Below are 23,990 nucleotides of genomic sequence, written 5' to 3'. Positions count from 1 at the left end.
TAAATAAGGTTACAATAGTAGTTTGAAAAGTCTTGTTATCTACATCAATCACCACTTAACTGTGCATGTGGAAAACATGATACTCGTTGTCGTTATTTCATGGACATGCATAATCCTTAACGTCCTCTAAGCTTTTTCTTAATTTTTTTTTCGCCGAGGCCAACTAGGTTGTGGTCTTACTCGCTAAATTCCGAGGCACAACATATGTGTATCATAACTAGTGAATATTCCCGCTTCTCATATTAAGATGTAGCCACGCACACCACATGCACATTAAGGAAATTTTTTTTTCACAAATTTCACAAATTTTTGGGTTGAGCTCAAATATGTGAGCATAACATGTACATGTCATGTATATAAAGTGTGGAACCGAGCTTAATACGAAGAAAGCGAACGAGAATGGGAAACAATTTCATCCATATCCTTCTTTCTTCATTCTTTCCACTCTGATTTCTCTCTTTTCCCTCAAATTTATCCCTTCTCCAAAAGGCAACTTACCTTTAATACGTTTTTTCATTTAATTGCAACAAAAGCCAAACCCTATTTTAGTGCTTATACATTTGGATCGAGAGAGGGAGCAGAAGGAGGGAGAAGACAGAAGGAATGAAAACCCACATATAAATCAAAGAAATGATAAAAAATAAAAACTATCAAAATTGAAGGATTTGGGGTCTCCTCCAAGAAACACCAAACCAATCACTTCAACTCCAAAAATCCATCAATCAAAAAGCAAAATTAAGCAAACTCAGTTCACAAAACCTACAAATGAAAAGGTAAAAATTGAAGAAGATGGGTGGGTTAGAGAGAGAGCTATTGTCCATATTCGAAATGTAGAGAGAGAGAGAGAGAGAGAGAGAGAGAGAGAGAGAGAGAGAAAGAGAGAGCTTGGGCGAAGAAGATGGGTGGGATAGAGAGAGAGCTCTTGGAAGAAGAAGATGGGTGAGTTAGGGTTATTCGAATTGGAATTGGGTGAGAGAGATTTTCTCTCTCTTGTCTATGTTTCTCTGTCTCTACAAAATGAGAAATGAATGTTGGAATTTCTGGATAATCCATTTATATGGGAGGACAATTTGGTCATTTCAAGGTGTAGGAAAAATCCTATTTCTGTCTGATTGTTGTGCATACCGTGTGCTTATTTGAAATCTCCTATTTATGTTCCAAGATTAAGAAATTGTCTCATTTTAAAGTATTTTCCTATAAAATATTAGGTAAGATTATACCCTTCATTTTTCACATATAAAAGTATGATTAAATATACAAAATACGAAATAAAAATATCTAAATATAATAACACACATGATAAAATAAGAATATAAATGATTTTTTATAAATGTGATATTCACATACTTATTTTTATTTCTCAAACATCTTTATTAATTTTTTATTGTTGATATTCTTCAATTTAATTGATCCGAGGATCAAAAATTAAGAAAAATACGTGAAAAGTAAAAATAATGTAATAATGCTAAGTTTGAGACATTCCGAATTAAAGAGATACATTCTAATTGCCATCCAACTCTTTTGGGAAAATTTCAGAATCGAAAATGTTGATTCGGAACAGAAATTACGATTGGGAATGGAATCTCCAATCCAAAATACACCCGTACCTCTGTCCTTAGCCTCGGACAAGTGATCCACACGTTCCAACTCCATAGTCCACACCGCATCCAAACCCCATCTCACTTAGACTGTCCTGCCCTTCCACATCCCAAAACAGACAAAAACATCCTCCAGTCTCTCCACTCCAGTGTTCCCAAAAGTAGCCCTTTTTAACCTGTTGCTGTCTGGCGGGAAGTTCAGAAGAGGCAAAAGGGGAAAACGAAAACCCCTTCTCTCTAAAACCCTAACTTGGATACAGTTTCAGTGTTTCACCGCCATGTACTGGCTCGCTACTCGGAACGGCGTCGTCTCTTTCCCTCGCTGCTGCCATCTCGCTCTTCTTCTTCGCTCCCGTCCTCGTAAATGCAGCTCTTTCATTCCCTCTCCTCCGCTCATGTACTCTCTCTCTCCTTCTCTCTCTATGAAATAATTTTCTGTTTTATTAATTTATGCATGCTGATGTCTTTGTGTGTAAAATTGTTGAATTATGAATTTATATTGTTGTATATGTTCTTGGGTCATTGAAATTTCAATGAAAGGAGAATCCTTTTGAAGCTTTAGAGACCTTGCCTTATCCACGAGATTTGAATTTCCATCGAATAAGATTTCGGAAATGCCAAGCTTGGTTCATCGATGAAGAGTAAGAAATGGTTTAATCGGTCTTTGTCAAAATTTCAATTTTGGAAAATACTCTTTCCGATATGTTTATGTAGAGATTATCGTAACTTAATTAAAATCAAGATACTTCAGAAGCAAAGAAACAAAATCGAAACTCCCCATAAGTGCATTGGTGTTTTTGGTAATGTGCAATGAACCAAAGCTATTACTCAACAACTTAATTCGTTTTATTGTAAACATACTTATGAAAATGTTTGAGGATGCCTTACAAAATGATAGTATCAATCAGCCTTGGTATAAAATTCAAATGTGGTCTGATGAGAATTCCCTTCATTTAATTAAAAGAATTAAAATAAATGCTTGGAAACAGAACAACTATTCAAGAACTAGCCATACCCACTGGCGAAGTAGGTAATACTTTTTTTCCTTCTTTGTGTGTGTCTGTGTACCTTTAATATTCATCTTTAATTTTATTCTTTTACTTTAACTAGCACAATGAGATTATTTTTTTGTTCTGCATTAATAGTGGACAGTTTCGAAGGATTCGTTGTTTCAAAGATCAAAAAGTTTCAGGAGGAAGCAGAAAAGGGACCAAAAAACTTAATGCTTTGAATAATTTCCTGGATGAAAGAGCTCTTTCTAACATACTTTGGTGGAAGGAGGTTTGTTACTGCACACATTTTGCTGTTGTGAATAGACAAGTTCTCTTTTTTTGGCTCATTGGGAATATGATTTCTTGATATCTTCACTGAAGATCTTTCATCGTCACACGTGTTTCATTTGCAGAGGATGGAGATGTGCAGGAAGCCTTCAACTGTCCAGCTGGTTAAAAGGCTTGACTATTCCAATTTGCTAGGCTTGGACGTTAACTTAAAAAATGGGAGGTGAGATCTTTTTATGATACTTTATCGATCTTATTGTTATTTCAATTGTGTGTTTATGGAAGAGACAATGAGAAGAAAAAACTCATGTGTTATGTACCGTTCTTTTCTGCTCTTAGCGGTTGAGCTTGTTTTCCTTTTCTTGTAAAGTTTTATGTAAATATTCATATGACCTCTTTTTTGCATCCTTAGATGACATGAAGGACTAAACTGTAGGTTCCTCAAATTTAGCTCCCTGCTGTGGGTCGTGGATAGGTTAAAGAAATGCCAATGATAGCCATCAAACCTGCAAAGTGTCAGGTTACAGGTTTTGAAATGAGAAGACTTGGGTTGATTACTGTGCTCAACCATACGTTTCATCTCTATTTCATGCCAAAGTGAACCTAGAAAGAAGCTCGGTGTGTACTTAGAAGTTTGGTCCTTCGTGCCAAAGTTTAAATGTTTAGATGTAAAGACAACTGAGTTTGAAGAATCTTACATAGATTTATAGACCCTTTGAGTGCTGTTTGAAACATGTAGGTCTGTTTGCACTACTCGCATTCATGATCAACAGGATTTTGTACTTTAACTTTCTTGAAAGATTAGAGGCAGAGAATGGATCAAATTTCTATGTGGACTAGAAGACAGTAAATTGTTAATAGTTAAGAGTTTTAGTATGGATTATTTATCTCTAGTATTTTGAATTTAAATATAAAAGGGTTGGAATTATAGCATCTTTGTAGTACACGTGAGTTGTAGCAGCTTGATGTTCTTTGTAATAGCACTACTCATCTTTTATCCAAAGAAAGGTTGTTGCATCTCTGCGTTGGCAAAAAGTCCCTTTACATGTTTTGTGCACGTAAATTTCCCAAATATAAGGAATTGAATCCTGACAGAAATAATTAATTTACTCTTTTCTGAAAGATCTCCAAGAGTTTTTTATTCATAGTAAAAGAGTATTCTTTCAAACATTTACATGTTCATAGGTTTTGATAGAAAACTATTATGGTCATCTTTCTTGGAAGCTTCAAAAGATTGTTTCGTTCTTTGTAAAGCTCATTAAGTATACCTTGTTTGTTTTAGTCTAAAAGAAGGAACGCTCAACTGGGAGATCTTGCAGTTCAAGTCAAAATTTCCACGTGAAGTTTTGCTCTGCAGAGTATGTAACTACTTGTATATCAGCCCTTTTGGTATTAAGAAGCTTTTAATGCTAAATTTTTTCATGCGATCTTTTCTACTTTATAATTGGTCTGCCTTGTTGAAATCTCTTAACATTCGTAATATGTTTATATATAGTTTATTAATTATAGGTGCAACAATTGTTTTATTTTATTTATTTTTCAGGTTGGTGACTTTTATGAAGCCCTTGGAATAGATGCTTGTATTTTGGTTGAATACGCAGGTTTAAATCCTTTTGGGGGTCTGCGTTCAGATAGTATTCCAAGAGCTGGTTGCCCGGTTGTGGTATAGATCATACTTTATTTTCGTATGCATGTTATATTTGGATTCCTTGAACTTCAAATATTTCTAGACATTGAAGTTTTATTCTGTCACAATTCTTACTTTGTCATTTCTTTCCTAATTTTGGAGAAACTGTATATACTTAATAGTAAAAACCCTACTATGCATTTGTACAAGATTATCAAAAAATGGGGCCTTGTTAAAGTATCAACTTTGTTCCTCTTGGTTTTCCCTGGGAACTATACCATGTTTAGCAAATTGAATATGCTTAAGAGGTCTTTCACATGTGTTATTAACTTATTATTTTGCATAGCTATAGGATGGTATGTTGGGAATCGTGCTAAATAATTAGTATGGCATAATTTCTACCCCATTTTTTTGCTTCTTTCTTCCAAAGTTTATAAAATTATGTTTTTCCAATTCAGCCCAATATAAAGAAATGTTTCTTGTCAATTTTTTTCAATCAATTCCTTACGCATATTATCATGTGTTTATTCTGTCGAGGACTCAGTGCATAATTATATATGATTTGCAGAATCTTCGTCAAACTTTGGATGATCTGACACGGAATGGGTTTTCGGTGGTGAGTATAGCATTTATGATAACTATACTAATCATTTTATTGTATTCATAAATTATCCTGGTGCATTGAAGTTTTAACTACTTTTTTATGTATTCACTTTACTGTTGTCCGGAATATGCAATTACGCCTTCAGGTCCTTATTGTTTTCTGCTCCATTAATGGATGATAGGTCTACTGCATAATTTGTATGTTTGCACCTTTGAAACGCTGATGCATGCTTCATACGGTGTTCATCTTGTACTTCTGTTGCCTTTAGTGGTGTATCATGCATCCATTGCCTTATATGGTCATTTTTTTGTCATCCAACTAGTTTGTTCAGTGTTCATCGTCTGATTGGTTGCTCAATGATCATGCTTTGGTCCTTGTAGTGCATTGTGGAAGAAGTTCAGGGCCCAACACAAGCTCGTTCCCGTAAAGGGCGTTTTATATCGGGGTAATTACATGTGGATAACTCATTCATTTATCGTTTGTCATTTTGTTATATAACATACCATTAAACAGATTTTTTTGTTTCCTTTTTTGAATTGAGTGATAGAAATTGTTTTATTGTTTATTTTGAAGAAAGGGATAGATATCTAATCCTGAAGCATGTTATTCTGTGTTCTGAATTTCTGGTACAACACAGTTGGTACAGTTGCATAAAAAATGTTCTCAATGAACAGTTATCTACGTCACAAATACACGTGCTGCTTCTTGGAAATTTAATATACATGTGGTCTTTTATTTTGTTTTTATAAAAATTATTAGATTTTTATTGAAGATGAAACATTAAGCTTCTTATGGTTGTTCATATTTTGATGTCAGAAGTTTCATGTTATTTAGGGTGTGGAGCATGAAAATTTCCTGTATCCTTATATTGCTTCAGAAAATTTTATTTTTGAATTTGAAGCCCAAAATTCTTGACATGCATATGTTTCTTCTGACTTGTTTTGTTGAGTATTTCAGGCATGCTCATCCTGGTAGTCCTTACGTCTTTGGACTTGTTGGGGTTGATCACGATCTTGATTTTCCAGAACCAATGCCTGTTGTTGGTAAGAATACATTATATTTTCTCAAAAAGTTAATTCACTAGATTTTCCCGTCCTTGATTATTTAATGCTTCAAGTTAATTTTGCACTCCAATTTATGCTAAAAATCAGTTCCTAAATTCATGTGTCTTTCTTAAGGCTGTAAGTTAGATTCTGTTGTCCATGGTCCTTAAGGGCAATACAGCTATCTTAGGTTGACTTGTGTAAGGTTCATTAATACTGGTAAAATATATGTGGCAGGAATATCTCGTTCCGCAAGAGGGTATTGCATCAATTTTGTCCTGGAGACCATGAAAACTTATTCGTCGGAGGATGGTTTGACTGAGGAGGCCTTGGTTACTAAGCTTCGTACATGTCGGTACCATCATTTATTTCTGCATACGTCTTTGAGGAACAATTTCTCAGGTAGATATAACTTCTAAATTAATGTCAAAAATGGTTGGTGCATCCTTTATTGCCTGTGGGGTGCTTCTGTTAGGCCAAATTGTAAACTTGTGCAGAGGATATCTGATTTTGGTTGTGGCTTGCATTTTTCTCTGCCAAGTGAGGCATAGACCTTTTGGGAAGTTAAAGTTAATGCCTCCAGATTAAGTTTCTGTTATTAACTTATTCTACACCTTGAATTTTTTTTCCCCTAAATGTGCCTTGCAAATATTTTGAGAAACCTTCGTTTCCCATAATATAAGTTTTGGGTGATTATTTTTTCTTGCTCTTCAACCAAGAAAATAAAATTTCTTTTTCATAACTTTATATAGTTCTCTTATCTTTCTGCTATTCTTCCTTAAGTAGTTTATTTGATGCTTAATTATATCAAGAGTCTCCTTTACAGGCACTTGTCGTTGGGGAGAATTTGGTGAGGGAGGCTTACTGTGGGGAGAATGTAATGGTAGACATTTTGAATGGTTTGAAGGCAATCCTGTCACTGAGATTTTATCTAAGGTTAACATATCTAATGAATTTATTGTGTATTCCACTTTTTGTTCACTGGCATATGGTATGAGATGTCCATCATATGTACACGACATCACATGATATACTCATGACATGTGACATCACCACTATATACACTGTATGCACACCACATGCGCATCACATGTTAGTACATGCACATCATATGTACACGACATCACATCATATGTACATGACATCACATGATATGCTCATGACATGTGACATCACCACCATATACACTATATGCACACCACATGCACATCATATGTACAATACATGAACATGATATACACATAATTAGAGATCGAGCAACGAGCTGCTTTCACATTAATAAGAAACTTTAACAGCAACCTATTGGCATAGTGGATACAATTAAAACATAATTGTTACGTATACAAGGTTACAGTGACAGTTTGGAAGGTCTTGTTACGTACATCAATCACCGCTTCACTGTGCACATGGAAAACATGATACTCGTTGTTATTTCATGCACACATGATCCTTAATGTCCTCTAAGTTTTTTCTTAATTTTTTTTTTTTGCCGAAGCCAACTAGGTTGTGGTCATACTCACTAAATTCTGGGGCACACCATATGCACATTACGGAAATTTTTTCACAAATTTCACAAATTTTTGGATTGAGCTCAGATCTTTGAGTATAACATGTGCTGCGAAACAATCTAAAGAGTTTATGTTTTGCCATGAGTCTTCACTTTCTTCTCTCACTCTCCCACCTCTTTCCCTCTAGTTTAATCCTTGTTTGGCCTGCCTTTATCCACATTCCAAAATCTGGCATGAGCATTGGTTTCCTACTCTCATCCCTCTTTTGATTGATCTCATGTAAATTTTTTATTCAAGTTTCACTAATTATGTCGAATTTGAATCTAACTGCAATTTTGTCTTGTGAGTTTTCACTTTTATAATGGAAAGCAACCAATAAAATATTCAAGCTCTTTAAAAGTAATTACATGAGTTGTCTGGCATTAAGGTTAAGAGAAGTTAGTAAGGAATGAGTTACTATCTATAAGCAACCGAAAAAGGTCATAAAATAGGGAACACAATTGAGTTTGTCTCTCATAGTTCGATCCATATGGTTTCCTACTCTTGTAAAATGTTTGAAGCTAAGTGCATATTGTGTCATCATGCTTTGAGGGTATTTGATTCGAGTTTGCATGTTTGTATTTAGAGAGAGGAGAAATAGCGGGGGAAGAAGATGACAGGGAAATTTTGGGAAGAAAAAAGACAGAGGGGAGAAGAAGAAAAAAAAAATGAACAATTAGATTGATCTCATGATATATTAATTAGTAGAAAAAATAATTATGAGAATTATTATAAAAGAATGATAAATGATTATATTTAATAATTACCATGTGGCGAGTTTTAAGTGGACTGTAGTACCACTCAGCAAAGTACAGTGGCAAGCCAAGTCCCACACAAATTTTTTTTCCATCCAAATGGTTCATAAATTATTGAGGCTTATTTATTTTATTTTATTTTTTAAATAAAGCAATGTTATCATGGAAAAGTCTTAAATCGGAAATTTCGGTCGGATCGGAACCAAATCATTCCAATGCTAATTCAAAAAAGTATTGGAATCAAATATTAATTCCAATAAGTTTAGAACTTTGGATCATCGAGAATTTCATAATATAATTCAAATCTCTTATGTTACGCGAGAGTTTGAAAATATATCTACCATTCAAATTCAGATCTCTTATATATCTACCATTCAATATTTTTTCTGAATTTTTGCAATATTTTGTAGGCTGTTATTTGTGTATATGACATAAAACATATTTGACAATATAAAATAGAAAAATACTTCAAACTGGGACAATTTCTTAATTTTGGGACAAAAACAGGACAAACCAGCTATACACAAGCCATGCACACCATGCACAAAATCAAAATTACTAAAATACCCACATTTAAATGGGTTATTTCCTCCAATTTTTTGATTTCTCTCTCTACTCTCTCTCTCTCACTCTCTTTCTCTCTCTCTTATCTCACTTTCTCCCTCATGCACTATTTCCCTTTCCCACTATGCACACATGGTGCACTGTCATCCGACCAACACCATCCAAATCGAAGGCACCACCAATTTCATCACGTCCTTATGAGTCAAAAACACCTAGCCTTGTCACAAATCCCATCCTTGATCGTTGGAATTAAACTCAAGCAGGCTGCAAGTTTTCCTGCAACACGGTAAACAACCAAGGCTCGAGACCACCACCACTGGACTCGCATCGAAGGTGGGAACAAAGCCAGCCATTAAATGCTAGTGTTTCGTTGGATGAATTTTTTAGGATTTGCTCACTGTATTTACACGACATCACATGATATGATCACAGATCTGAGCTAACCCAAAAATCTAGAGCTCACAGCTCAGTTTTCGAAAAAAAAAAAAAAAAAAAAAGACGTCATCACTTGTGACGTCACCACCATATACACTATATGCAAACCACATGCATATGATATGTACAATACATGCACATGCACATGATATGCATAGAACTGAAGATCGAGCAACGAGCTGCTTTTCGCATTAATAAGAAACTTCAATGGCAATATATTGGTATAGTTAATACAATTAAAACATAATTGTTACGTATACAAGGTTACAGTAGTAGTTTGAAAAGTCTTGTTACGTACATCAATCACCACTTAACCGTGCACGTGGAAAACATGATACTGGTTGTCGTTGTATCATGGACATGCATAATCCTTAACGTCCTCTAAGCTTTTTCTTAATTTTTTTTTTTTTTCGCCGAGGCCAACTAGGTTGTGGTCTTACTTGCTAAATTCCGAGGCACAACATACGTGCATCATAACTAGTGAATATTCCCGCTTCTCATATTAAGATGTAGCCAAGCACACCACATGCACATTAAGGAAATTTTTTTTTCACAAATTTCACAAATTTTTGGGTTGAGCTCAGATCTGTGAGCATAACATGTGCATGTCAGGTATATAAAGTGTAGAACCGAGTTTAATATGAAGAGAGTAAACGAGAATGAGAAACAATTTCATCCATATCCTTCTTTCTTCATTCTTTCCACTTTGATTTCTCTCTTTTCCCTCAAATTTATCCCTTCTCCAAAAGGCAACTGACCTTTAATACGTTTATTCATTTAATTGCAGCAAAAGCCAAACCCTATTTTAGTGCTTATAAATTTGAATCGAGAGAGGGAGCAGAGGGAGGGAGAAGACAGAAGGAATGAAAACTCACGTATAAATCAAAGAAATAAAAAATAAAAAAAAAATCAAAATTGAAGGATTTGGGGTCTCCTCCAAGAAACACCAAACCAATCACTTCAACTCCAAAAATCCATCAATCAAAAAGCAAAATTAAGCAAACTCAGTTCACAAAACCTACAAATGAAAAGGTAAAAATTGAAGAAGATGGGTGTGTTAGAGAGAGAGAGCTCTTGTCCATATTCGAAATGTAGAGAGAGGGGAAGAGAGAGAGAGAGAGAGCTTGGGTGAAGAAGATGGGTGGGTTAGAGAGAAAGCTCTTGGATGAAGAAGATGGGTGAGTTAGGGTTATTCGAATTGGAATTGGGTGAGAGAGATTTTCTCTCTCTTGTCTATGTTTCTCTGTCTCTGAGAAATGAATGTTGGAATTTCTGGATAACCCATTTATATGGGAGGACAATTTGGTCATTTCAAGGTGTAGGAAAAATCCTATTTCTGTCCGATTGTTGTGCATACCGTGTGCATATTTGAAATCTCCTATTTATGTCCCAAAATTAAGAAATTGTCTCATTTTAAAGTATTTTCCTATAAAATATTAGGTAAGATTATACCCTTCATTTTTCACATATAAAAGTATGATTAAATATACAAAATACGAAATAAAAATATCTAAATATAATAACAAACATGATAAAATAAGAATATAAATGATTTTTTATAAATGTGATATTCACATACTTATTTTTATTTCTCAAACATCCTTATTAATTTTTTGTTGTTGATCTTCTCCACTTTACTTGATCCGATGATCAAAAATTAAGAAAAATACGTGAGAAGTAAAAATAAATGTAATAGTGCTAAGTTTGAGAAATTCCGAATTAAAGAGATACATTCTAATTGCCATCCAACTCTTTTGGGAAAATTTCAGAATCGAAAATGTTGATTCGGAACAGAAATTACGTTTGGGAATGGAATCTCCGACCCAAATTACACCCGTACCTCTGTCCATAGCCTCGGACAAGTGATCCACACGTTCCAACTCCATAGTCCACACCGCATCCAAACTCCATCACTTAGACTGTCCTGCCCTTCCACATCCCAAAACAGACAAAAACATCCTCCAGCCCCTCCACTCCAGTGCTCCCAAAAGTAGCCCTTTTTAGCCTGTTGCTGTCTGGCGGGAAGTTCAGCAGAGGCAAAAGGGGAAAACGAAAACCCCTTCTCTCTAAAACCCTAACTTGGATACAGTTTCAGTGTTTCACCGCCATGTACTGGCTCGCTACTCGGAACGGCGTCGTCTCTTTCCCTCGCTGCTGCTATCTCGCTCTTCTTCTTCGCTCCCCTCCTCGTAAATGCAGCTCTTTCATTCCCTCTCCTCCGCTCATGTACTGTCTCTCTCCCTCTCTCTCTATGAAATAATTTTCTGTTTTATTAATTTATGCATGCTGATGTCTTTGTGTGTAAAATTGTTGAATTATGAATTTATATTGTTGTATATGTTCTTGGGTCATTGAAATTTCAATGGAAGGAGAATCCTTTTGAAGCTTTAGAGACCTTGCCTTATCCACGAGATTTGAATTTCCATCGAATAAGATTTCGGAAATGCCAAGCTTGGTTCATCGATGAAGAGTAAGAAATGGTTTAATGGGTCTTTGTCAAAATTTCAATTTTGGAAAATACTCTTTCCGATATGTTTATGTAGAAATTATCGTAACTTAATTAAAATCAAGATACTTCAGAAGCAAAGAAACAAAATCGAAACTCCCCATAAGTGCATTGGTGTTTTTGGTAATGTGCAATGAACCAAAGCTATTACTCAACAACTTAATTCGTTTTATTGTAAACATACTTATGAAAATGTTTGAGGATGCCTTACAAAATGATAGTATCAATCAGCCTTCGTATAAAATTCAAATGTGGTCTGATGAGAATTCCCTTCATTTAATTAAAAGAATTAAAATAAATGCTTGGAAACAGAACAACTATTCAAGAACTAGCCATACCCACTGGCGAAGTAGGTAATACTTTTTTTCCTTCTTTGTGTATGTCTGTGTACCTTTAATATTCATCTTTAATTTTGTTCTTTTACTTTAACTAGCACAATGAGATTATTTTTTTGTTCTGCATTAATAGTGGACAGTTTCGAAGGATTCGTTGTTTCAAAGATCAAAAAGTTTCAGGAGGAAGCAGAAAAGGGACCAAAAAACTTAATGCTTTGAATAATTTCCTGGATGAAAGAGCTCTTTCTAACATACTTTGGTGGAAGGAGGTTTGTTACTGCACACATTTTGCTGTTGTGAATAGACAAGTTCTCTTTTTTTGGCTTTCATTGGGAATATGATTTCTTGATATCTTCACTGAAGATCTTTCATCGTCACACGTGTTTCATTTGCAGAGGATGGAGATGTGCAGGAAGCCTTCAACTGTCCAGCTGGTTAAAAGGCTTGACTATTCCAATTTGCTAGGCTTGGACGTTAACTTAAAAAATGGGAGGTGAGATCTTTTTATGATACTTTATCGATCTTATTGTTATTTCAATTGTGTGTTTATGGAAGAGACAATGAGAAGAAAAAACTCATGTGTTATGTGCCGTTCTTTTCTTCTCTTAGCGGTTGAGCCTGTTTCCCTTTTCGTGTAAAGTTTTATGTAAATATTCATATGACCTCTTTTTTGCATCCTTAGATGACATGAAGGACTAAACTGTAGGTTCCTCAAATTTAGCTCCCTGCTGTGGGTCGTGGATAGGTTAAAGAAATGCCAATGATAGCCATCAAACCTGCAAAGTGTCAGGTTACAGGTTTTGAGATGAGAAGACTTGGGGTTGATTACTGTGCTCAACCATACGTTTCATCTCTATTTCATGCCAAAGTGAACCTAGAAAGAAGCTCGGTGTGTACTTAGAAGTTTGGTCCTTCGTGCCAAAGTTTAAATGTTTAGATGTAAAGACAACTGAGTTTGAAGAATCTTACATAGATTTATAGACCCTTTGAGTGCTGTTTGAAACATGTAGGTCTGTTTGCACTACTCGCATTCATGATCAACAGGATTTTGTACTTTAACTTTCTTGAAAGATTAGAGGCAGAGAATGGATCAAATTTCTATGTGGACTAGAAGACAGTAAATTGTTAATAGTTAAGAGTTTTAGTATGGATTATTTATCTCTAGTATTTTGAATTTAAATATAAAAGGGTTGGAATTATAGCATCTTTGTAGTACACGTGAGTTGTAGCAGCTTGATGTTCTTTGTAATAGCACTACTCATCTTTTATCCAAAGAAAGGTTGTTGCATCTCTGCGTTGGCATAAAGTCCCTTTACATGTTTTGTGCACATAAATTTCCCAAATATAAGGAATTGAATCCTGACAGAAATAATTAATTTACTCTTTTCTGAAAGATCTCCAAGAGTTTTTTTTTCATAGTAAAAGAGTATTCTTTCAAACATTTACATGTTCATAGGTTTTGATAGAAAACTATTTGGTCATCTTTCTTGGAAGCTTCAAAAGATTGTTTCTTTCTTTGTAAAGCTCATTAAGTATACCTTGTTTGTTTTAGTCTAAAAGAAGGAACGCTCAACTCGGATATCTTGCAGTTCAAGTCAAAATTTCCACGTGAAGTTTTGCTCTGCAGAGTATGTAACTACTTGTATATCAGCCCTTTTGGTATTAAGAAGCTTTTAATGCTAAATTTTTTCATGCGATCTTTTCTACTTTATAATTGGTCTGCCTTGTTGAAATCTCTTAACATTCGTAATGTGTTTTTATATAGTTTATTAATTATAGGTGCAACAATTGTTTTATTTTATTTATTTTTCAGGTTGGTGACTTTTATGAAGCCCTTGGAATAGATGCTTGTATTTTGGTTGAATATGCAGGTTTAAATCCTTTTGGGGGTCTGCGCTCAGATAGTATTCCAAGAGCTGGTTGCCCGGTTGTGGTATAGATCATACTTTATTTTCGTATGCATGTTATATTTGGATTCCTTGAACTTCAAATATTTCTAGACATTGAAGTTTTATTCTGTCACAATTCTTACTTCGTCATTTCTTTCCTAATTTTGGTGAAACTGTATATACTTAATAGTAAAAACCCTACTATGCATTTGTACAAGATTATCAAAAAATGGGGCCTTGTTAAAGTATGAACTTTGTTCCTCTTGGTTTTCCCTGGGAACTATACCATGTTTAGCAAATTGAATATGCTTAAGAGGTCTTTCTCATGTGTTATTAACTTATTATTTTGCATAGCTATCGGATGGTATGTTGGGAATCGTGCTAAATAATTAGTATGGCATAATTTCTACCCCATTTTTTTGCTTCTTTCTTCCAAAGTTTATATAATTATGTTTTTCCAATTCAGCCCAATATAAAGAAATGTTTCTTGTCAATTTTTTTCAATCAATTCCTTACGCATATTATCATGTGTTTATTCTGTCAAGGACTCAGTGCATAATTATATATGATTTGCAGAATCTTCGTCAAACTTTGGATGATCTGACACGGAATGGGTTTTCGGTGGTGAGTATAGCATTTATGATAACTATACTAATCATTTTATTGTATTCATAAATTATCCTGGTGCATTGAAGTTTTAACTACTTTTTTATGTATTCACTTTACTGTTGTCCGGAATATGCAATTACGCCTTCAGGTCCTTATTGTTTTCTGCTCCATTAATGGATGATAGGTCTACTGCATAATTTGTGTGTTTGCACCTTTGAAACGCTGAGGCATGCTTCATACGGTGTTCATCTTGTACTTCTGTTGCCTTTAGTGGTGTATCATGAATCCATTGCCCTATATGGTCATTTTTTTTGTCATCCAACTATTTTGTTCAGTGTTCATCGTCTGATTGGTTGCTCAATGATCATGCTTTGGTCCTTGTAGTGCATTGTGGAAGAAGTTCAGGGCCCAACACAAGCTCGTTCCCGTAAAGGGCGTTTTATATCGGGGTAATTACATGTGGATAACTCATTCATTTATAGTTTGTCATTTTGTTATATAACATACCATTAAACAGATTTTTTTTGTTTCCTTTTTTGATTGAGTGATAGAAATTGTTTTATTGTTTATTTTAAAGAAAGGGATAGATATCTAATCCTGAAGCATGTTATTGTGTGTTCTGAATTTCTGGTACAACACAGTTAGTACAGTTGTCATAAAAAATGTTCTCAATGAACAGTTATCTACGTCACAAATACACATGCTGCTTCTTGGAAATTTAATATACATGTGGTCTTTTATTTTGTTTTTATAAAAATTATTAGATTTTTATTGAAGATGATCATTAAGCTTCTTATGGTTGTTCATATTTTGATGTCAGAAGTTTCATGTTATTTAGGGTGTGGAGCATGAAAATTTCCTGTATCCTTATATTGCTTCAGAAAATTTTATTTTTGAATTTGAAGCCCAAAATTCTTGACATGCATATGTTTCTTCTGACTTGTTTTGTTGAGTATTTCAGGCATGCTCATCCTGGTAGTCCTTACGTCTTTGGACTTGTTGGGGTTGATCACGATCTTGATTTTCCAGAACCAATGCCTGTTGTTGGTAAGAATACATTATATTTTCTCAAAAAGTTAATTCACTAGATTTTCCCATCCTTGATTATTTAATGCTTCAAGTTAATTTTGCACACCAATTTATGCTAAAAATCAGTTCCTAAATTCATGTGTCTTTCTTAAGGCTGTAAGTTAGATTCTGTTGTCCATACTCCTTAAAGGCAATACAGCTATCTTAGGTTGACTTGTGTAAGGTTCATTAATACTTGTAAAATATATGTGGCAGGAATATCTCGTTCCGCAAGAGGGTATTGCATCAATTTTGTCCTGGAGACCATGAAAACTTATTCGTCGGAGGATGGTTTGACTGAGGAGGCCTTGGTTACTAAGCTTCGTACATGTCGGTACCATCATTTATTTCTGCATACGTCTTTGAGGTGCAATTTCTCAGGTAGATATAACTTCTAAATTAATGTCAAAAATGGTTGGTGCATCCTTTATTGCCTGTGGGTTGCTTCTGTTAGGCCAAATTGTAAAATTGTGCTGAGGATATCTGATTTTGGTTGTGGCTTGCATTTTTCTCTGCCAAGTGAGGCATAGACCTTTTGGGAAGTTAAAGTTAATGCCTCCAGATTAAGTTTCTGTTATTAACTTATTCTACACCTTGAATTTTTTTTCCCCTAAATGTGCCTTGCAAATATTTTGAGAAACCTTCGTTTCCCATAATATAAGTTTTGGGTGATTATTTTTTCTTGCTCTTCAACCAAGAAAATAAAATTTCTTTTTCATTACTTTATATAGTTCTCTTATCTTTCTGCTATTCTTCCTTAAGTAGTTTATTTGATGCTTAATTATATCAAGAGTCTCCTTTACAGGCACTTGTCGTTGGGGAGAATTTGGTGAGGGAGGCTTACTGTGGGGAGAATGTAATGGTAGACATTTTGAATGGTTTGAAGGCAATCCTGTCACTGAGATTTTATCTAAGGTTAACATATCTAATGAATTTATTGTGTATTCCACTTTTTGTTCACTGGCATATGGTATGAGATATCCATCTGTCTATCGAACGTCTCAGGTTAAAGATCTTTATGGTCTTGATGAAGAAGTTACGTTCAGGAATGTGAGTGTGCCTTCAGAAAACAGACCCCACCCTTTAACCCTTGGAACAGCAACTCAAATTGGTTTGTCTATTTGTATCAACGGTTTTACTTTAGGGTAGTGCTGTTCACACACCCCTTTTTTTACCTCTTACACACCCATGTTAATTTTTGTTCATTGATCTTCTTCAATTCATTTGATCCGATGCCCGAAAATTGAGAGGGGTGTGTGAGAGGTAAAAATGGGTGTGTGGATAGCACTACCCTTGTTTGATTGTCATGATATGAGGTCGTTGTCAAGTTAAAAGTGATTGATATGTTTCTGCACACTTCCAGGTGCCATACCAACTGAGGGCATACCTTGTTTGTTGAAGGTGTTGCTTCCTTCAAATTGCACAGGCCTCCCTTTGTTGTGAGTATATTATGTATGCTTTTCCGTTGTAACAAACTGCATAGCCCTACATTTTGTTGTGACCATATGCATGCTTTTTCTTTGGTGTGCCTGAACAAATACATCACTGCCATTTGATCACTGCCGAGTTTTTCTTTCATTCAAATGACAAATTCCTCCAGTTTCCCTTTTCACTCAGTTCTGTTCGATGTACAATCTCATAATATGCTAATGTACACATACAGCTGTATGTCTGTGTGGGTACATGTTTTCGTACTTTGTTCTTTAGATTTGTTTGTTTCTGATTTCTCAGGTATGTTAGGGATCTTCTTCTTAATCCTCCAGCTTATGATATATCATCCACAATTCAAGGTGAGCTGTGATGTACTTTTTGTACTGCTTCAGCATGAGATCATAGCATCTGAATTCTTTTCCCCAAACATATTGTTTCCTGCCCATTATCTTTTGGTTTGTTTTATACTAAGTCAATCCTGGTGCATTGCTCCCTGACTTTGTACAGTTTCTGCTCAAACGTGTGCCACTACATTCATGTCCACTCACACACCAACTGAGAGACATATTAATTAATTTATATGATATATAGAGGGTGGGTGGGGGCGAACTTAAAAAAGTAACAATTTTAATTAATAAGGGTACACTTTTCCATATACTAGGTGAGTTCCCTGCAGAAAGGCTTCAAAGCGAGAAGACTCAAAATAATAAGAGCCACTAACCTGCGTGATTCAAAGTTTCAAATAAAATGTGTCTGTAAGATTCTAGATTATCTAAATTTATCATAATGTACTAATTACAGTATTTTGTTCCCCTGAGATCCTGAACAATAGATTAGCATTTAACGTGTTATGTTTGACCTGCGTGGCATGCCATCTCATTATTATGTTTTTCTAAATCCTCTGACAAGTGTTTTTTTATTTGTTATTAAATCAGCAACGTGCAGACTTATGAGCAACATAACGTGCTCGATTCCTGAGTTTACTTGTGTTTCACCTGCAAAGGTTGTATCCTGACCTTGTTTTTGTGATTTAAACATAGCTTGCTCTTGCTTTCGTTCTTCGCACTTTTATAAAATATCAAGACCTTAAAACAGTCTCTGTAAATTACAGTTTGAATATAAATGAACTACTGTGAGCTGGTATAGTGAATTACCATTTTTTTATAGACGGTTCTTGGTTCTTCTCTTTCACCAGTGTAAAACCTTTCGTCCTAGTGATATCCTTCTCCATAGTTGGCATTGACCTTTCTACGACTCAAGTATGAATTTGAAGTATCTAGGTTAGCTGAGTAATTACTTCCCAGATTTCAGTCTTTTAATGTTTATTTTTTAGATTTTCGATGCAATGCTGTGAGATTGAAAGGTGAGTATTTTAAGTATTTTCTTCCATTATATCTCTATTTAAAGAATTTTGTCCCGTGTCTCGACTATATTTAACTGTTGAATATAAATTTAGTCAATAAATGGTTCTCACATAATACATGGATGTTTTAGTGAATATGCATACAGGGGAGTATTCATGTGTGTGTGTGCCTCCATATACGCATGCCTTTTTATACCCTGGTAAATAATCCTGGTTGTATGTTTCACAGCTGGTGAAGCTTCTTGAACTGAGGGAGGCCAATCATATTGAGTTCTGCAGAATTAAAAATGTTCTCGATGAAATATTGCACATGCAAAAAGCCCCTCAGCTATGTGAAATCCTGCAGTTGTTGATGGATCCTACATGGGTGGCAACTGGATTGAAAATTGACTTTGAGACATTAGTAAGTACAGCTGCTGAGTTGATTTTACTGTTTTTTCTGATCTTTTTCTTTCAGTTTTTAATGTCCTCTAGTTTACAAGGAAAAGTTTTATAGTTGAATAGGTTAAGTGAAAAACCAACTTCCAAACTAGATGGCTAGATCCTTGTTCATGAAATTTGAAATATCAGGGTTCAAGACCCCTCCTGGAAATGAAACATTCACTTTACAATCTTCAATATGGAGCCCCCTATGTATATTCTTGTTGTCTTCTCTATGAAGGGCACTAGTGCTTAGCCTAACATAAATCTCATAAGTTCCCGCTCTATTTGATTCAAATACATTTAATCTTAGTTCTCAAAGACTTGCTATAAAGGATGTTACACAAATCTTTCAAAATCCATGAAACATCCATTTTGAATTATAGGTATAAGTTTTTTAATAGTCGTAATAAGTTACTAGATTCTTTATAAAACATGTATCTTTTGGAAGGCGTTGGTATATCTTCTCTTTCTTTTGCAATTGAAAGCACTCTTTGGTTGGACGATTATAAATTTAGTAGATTGCTGTGGATTGAGACGTGTAAATCTTGCAGGTATTCATATAGATCCTAAAGTGTCTATACTGTTTGTTTTCCATGCATATAATATTAGTCCCTTTTTTGGCCAGGTTAATGAATGCGAGTGCACTTCAGATAGTATTGGTGAAATGATCTCCCTGGATGGAGAACATGACCAAAAATTTAGTTCTTTTCTTGTTGTTCCTAATGATTTTTTTGAGGATATGGAGTCTTCATGGAAAGGTCGTATAAAGAGAATGCATATAGAGGAAGCGGTTGCAGAAGTGGAAAAGGCTGCTGAGGTGTTATCTCTAGCAGTAGGTCTCCAGCACTCAACTTTGGCTCACACATTTACATGTCTCAAAATTAACTTTAAATTATATTTTCCTAGAAGGCACTACATTAAGATTTCAACATTTTCTTTCCCAATTATAAGCATTTTGATGTACATATGTTCATAGCATTTAGAACTTTGCAGGTTACTGAAGATTTCCTGCCTATTATTTCTAGAATAAAGGCCACCACAGCTCCACTTGGAGGCCCAAAAGGAGAAATATTATATGCACGGGAGCACGAAGCTGTTTGGTTTAAGGGTAAACGGTTTGCACCTGCTGTTTGGGGTGGTACCCCTGGGGAAGAACAGATTAAACAGCTTAAACCTGCTCTAGATTCAAAAGGTAGAAAGGTTGGAGAAGAGTGGTTTACCACAGCGAAAGTGGAGGATGCTTTAACAAGGTGTGCTATTTTCCTTGATATGGAAGTTGCTTTCATTCTTCTTCAATTTGGCTAACCGACACTTTATTTCTTCATTTAGTCCTCTACATTGAATAGAGTTACTTAACCGTTTATTTTCTTTTTCTTTTTCTGTTGTAGGTACCATGAGGCAGGTGCCAAGGCCAAAACAAGGGTATTGGAATTGTTGAGGGGACTTTCTTCTGATTTACAAGCGAAGATCAATATCCTTGTATTCTCCTCAATGCTTCTAGTTATTGCAAAGGCATTATTTGCTCATGTGAGGTTGGGTTTTATGACTTTATAATGCCTTTAAACAGTACTCGTATCATCTGCAATTGTAATCAGCGGTGTGATTTAATAGTTAGATGGTCAGCTAGAATAATTTGTAGGGATCCCTTTCAATGCATAGTGTCTATCTGTACTATAATTTTATTCTGTGGACAGTATTTTCATTGGGTAGTCATAATAAATCAGTTGTTTTCTTGATGTAAGAACTTACTGAGACTATCAGAGTATCACCTGTATTAGGTTTTCTCATTCTCTTTGATCATCTTAAGCATATGTTACACAGATCTTCAATCTGGTTTTAGATATTACTTTTACTCCCTCGTTCAATGAGGGCAGTTTTGTTGTTTCACTAAACCCCAGGAGGTTGGTTTTCTTTGCTCATGTTAAAGGAATTAAATAAGTTGAAAGTTTTCATGGAGTTATTATTTGATGCAATAGAATTTTAACGAAAACTCAGCCATAGAATTTTAACGAAAACTCAGCCTCAGTGAAGCTTTGATCAAATCCTAAGCTGTTAGCTAAGAACTGACTAACAATAAGAAGTAAGAACCATCATCCATGTTATTTTTTATTGTAGGTTTTATAACCTTTCTTTGAATTCCACAAATTTGATCTCTTGGGAGGTTGCTTTATTATTAACATCTTAAGTGTGGTATCTATTGTATTCTGATTTTGTTGCCGGCATATTGCAGTGAAGGGAGAAGAAGGAAATGGGTATTTCCCACCCTTGGAGAGTCCTGTAGGTCGAAGGTAGTGTCAATAAATCACTCTGGTCCTTTTTGATTGACAGCTCACATATCCATATCATGTCTCTTACATCTGTACTGTAACTGTTATATATATTTATTTGTTGGACGTAGGATGTAAAACCATTGAATGGAGGAAATGGGATGAAGATAGTTGGTTTATCGCCATACTGGTTGGATGTAGCAGAGGGTAGTGCTGTAAATAACACTGTTGATATGCAGTCATTGTTTCTTTTGACTGGACCAAACGGTGGTGGTAAATCAAGTTTGTTACGATCAATTTGTGCTGCCGCATTACTTGGAATATGTGGATTTATGGTGCCTGCAGAATCAGCCTCGATTCCTCATTTTGATTCGATTATGCTTCACATGAAATCTTATGACAGCCCTGCTGATGGGAAAAGTTCCTTTCAGGTATGATATCATTGTATGCTGTCTTAGTTGCCTATAGTCAGTAAGTAATGTAGTAAATAGTTTAGTTTCTCCTAAATTAGTTAAGCTCTTCATGCTCAGCTACATGTCCTTAATCTTTCCACTTCAAGCAGGGAGGACTTGAGCCCCTTAATTTCCTTTATGTCTTATCGCGGAATTTTATTATTAGACTGCCTATGTAAACAAGCCCTTCTGCAATTGGATTGCAGTTTTGTCATTGTCTGGGACTTAAGACCCAACTTTACTCTATCTTCATCTCTCGTGCGCTGTAGTTTCTTCTCTCCCTCACCTTCTTCCCTATGGCTTACATGTTATATAGAACAATGTTTGGATCAAATCACAAATTAATCTAAAAGAAAAACTTGCCTAAGTGTTTTGTTTGACGTGATTTTCTGATTCCTCATACATATTTTTAATCATCTGAATCCCATACAGACTGGAATTGGAACATCAACTTTTAATGGTTGCAGCCGTACACACTTCATGTTACCCAATTTCATTGTTTCAGGTGGAGATGTCAGAAATTCGGTCCATTGTTACTGGAGCCACTAAGAGAAGTCTCGTACTTGTAGATGAAATCTGCCGAGGAACAGAAACAGCAAAGGGTACATGTATTGCTGGTAGTATTGTTGAAACTCTTGATGCAATAGGTTGTCTTGGTATCATATCTACCCACTTGCATGGGATATTTAGTTTGCCTCTTAATACAAAGAACACTGTAAACAAAGCAATGGGAACTGTATATGTGGATGGCCAAACAAAACCAACCTGGAAGTTGATGGATGGGATCTGTAGAGAAAGCTTAGCATTTGAAACGGCTAAGAGGGAAGGGATTCCTGAAACAATAATCGACAGAGCTGAAGACCTGTATCATTCAGTTTACGCAAATGAGGTACTTCTAGGAAAGAATGACACAAAAGTTGAACAGTTAAGTTCCACAGGTTTTAGCAATTCTGAGAGATCCCATCCCCCGTCAAGTAGTGCTAAAGTTGAAGCTGTGACAGGATCAACGAACAGAATGGAAGTCCTTCAGAAGGAGGTTGAGAGTGCAATCACCTTGATTTGCCAAAAGATGCTGACTGAGCTCTATAAGAAGAAAAAAACATCAGAACTTACTGAGATGCGCTGTGTTCTAATTGGTACAAGGGAACAGCCACCTCCATCAACCATTGGTCTGTCATGTGTATATGTGATTCTCAGGCCTGATAAGCGACTGTATGTCGGGCAGGTAATTTTTTGTTAACAGAAATTCCTTTCAGTTATTTCTGGTTTTAAGAAAAAAGTAGTCATGATAGTCGCTCTCAAGGTCGGTCTATGTCCTTGATAATTATTGGTCTCGGTCATTGGCTGAAAAAATGACGCTCATGTATTATAAAACTTTTTATTATGCTATGAGTTTCAATCTAATATGTCTACATATTGGTTTCATAGACGGATGATCTGGAGGGACGAGTCCGTGCACATCGTTCAAAGGAAGGACTGCAGAACGCCAATTTCCTTTATTTCACTGTCCCGGGAAAGAGCTTGGCTTGCCAATTAGAGACTCTTCTAATCAACCAGCTTCCTAATCAAGGATACCATCTGATCAATGTGGCTGATGGTAAGCATAGGAATTTTGGAACGTCCAATCTTTCCTTGGATGGTGTGGCGGTATGTAGATAATTCCGCAGATATCTTTATGTACAAGGTTGCTTTTGTTAGGGAAAATGGAGAGATGGTTGGCAATCCTTTAACCTATATATGTATGTATTTGTAGCAGTGGCTGCAACAATTTTGTTTTTGTTCTGTTGCTCCACTTAACGTGTTTGTCAGCCAAGTAGACGGATGTGAAGTTCTGCTGGTACTTGTAATATATTACAATTGTTATTTATCCGATTCTCCTTTTTCTACCCAATCCGCAATACTTGACATATCGTCATTGCTACATTACAGTTTTTGGTTTCATTGAGTGGAAGCATGACTCTTATGAGCTAAAATGGCGAGTTTTTGACTATGCAGATTATATAGCAGAAGTGTATGCACACCGATAAACGGTTCCTTTTTGTTGAGCAGGGTAACAAACTTTGTTTTAGAATGAAAAGACACCCTGGTATCTCATTAATTTGGTTCTACTATAAACATTTTCATGTTGGTTTACAGGAGCCAATCATTGTTACATATGTACAAACCTATTTTTCTTCTTTTGGAATTGAACAAT

At 35.4% G+C, this 23,990-nt stretch overlaps 2 protein-coding genes across 2 annotated transcripts; both read left to right on the top strand.

Moving 5' to 3' along the window:
• Positions 1-1,514: 1,514 nt before the first annotated feature.
• On the top strand, positions 1,515-7,181 carry LOC148691832 (DNA mismatch repair protein MSH1, mitochondrial-like). Its single transcript, XM_088683432.1, has 10 exons — positions 1,515-1,995; positions 2,744-2,879; positions 3,004-3,101; positions 4,161-4,236; positions 4,422-4,541; positions 5,074-5,121; positions 5,490-5,554; positions 6,067-6,152; positions 6,390-6,554; positions 6,979-7,181. Exons 1-10 carry the CDS (start codon positions 1,877-1,879, stop codon positions 7,179-7,181), a joined length of 1,116 nt encoding a protein of 371 aa, XP_088539558.1. The 5' UTR covers positions 1,515-1,876.
• A 4,163-nt stretch (positions 7,182-11,344) lies between these two features.
• MSH1 (MUTL protein homolog 1) lies at positions 11,345-23,687 on the top strand. The gene is made up of 22 exons (XM_068476977.2): positions 11,345-11,679; positions 12,428-12,563; positions 12,690-12,787; positions 13,847-13,922; positions 14,108-14,227; positions 14,760-14,807; positions 15,177-15,241; positions 15,754-15,839; positions 16,077-16,241; positions 16,666-16,775; positions 16,866-16,971; positions 17,224-17,299; positions 17,592-17,650; positions 18,227-18,294; positions 18,884-19,057; positions 19,703-19,909; positions 20,071-20,327; positions 20,466-20,609; positions 21,308-21,365; positions 21,476-21,775; positions 22,302-23,021; positions 23,225-23,687. The coding sequence occupies exons 1-22, from the start codon at positions 11,561-11,563 to the stop codon at positions 23,453-23,455; spliced, it is 3,423 nt and encodes a 1,140-aa protein (XP_068333078.2). The 5' UTR covers positions 11,345-11,560; the 3' UTR covers positions 23,456-23,687.
• Positions 23,688-23,990: the final 303 nt, after the last annotated feature.

The sequence above is a fragment of the Pyrus communis genome, chromosome 13 (assembly GCF_041283825.1).
Source record: "Pyrus communis isolate YQ-2024b chromosome 13, ASM4128382v1, whole genome shotgun sequence".
NCBI lineage: Eukaryota > Viridiplantae > Streptophyta > Magnoliopsida > Rosales > Rosaceae > Pyrus > Pyrus communis.
This window is presented reverse-complemented; position numbering and strand designations above follow the sequence as displayed.

Bases quoted from the DNA above. Each gene is read 5' to 3' on its own strand.
- LOC148691832 (XM_088683432.1), top strand. From the start codon at position 1,877: ATGTACTGGCTCGCTACTCGGAACGGCGTCGTCTCTTTCCCTCGCTGC. The intron at 1,996-2,743 runs GTACTCTCTCTC...CTGCATTAATAG, and splicing joins ATTCCCTCTCCTCCGCTCAT to TGGACAGTTTCGAAGGATTC. The intron at 4,542-5,073 runs GTATAGATCATA...TATGATTTGCAG, and splicing joins GAGCTGGTTGCCCGGTTGTG to AATCTTCGTCAAACTTTGGA.
- MSH1 (XM_068476977.2), top strand. From the start codon at position 11,561: ATGTACTGGCTCGCTACTCGGAACGGCGTCGTCTCTTTCCCTCGCTGC. The intron at 15,242-15,753 runs GTAATTACATGT...TGAGTATTTCAG, and splicing joins AAAGGGCGTTTTATATCGGG to GCATGCTCATCCTGGTAGTC. The intron at 23,022-23,224 runs GTAATTTTTTGT...TTGGTTTCATAG, and splicing joins AGCGACTGTATGTCGGGCAG to ACGGATGATCTGGAGGGACG.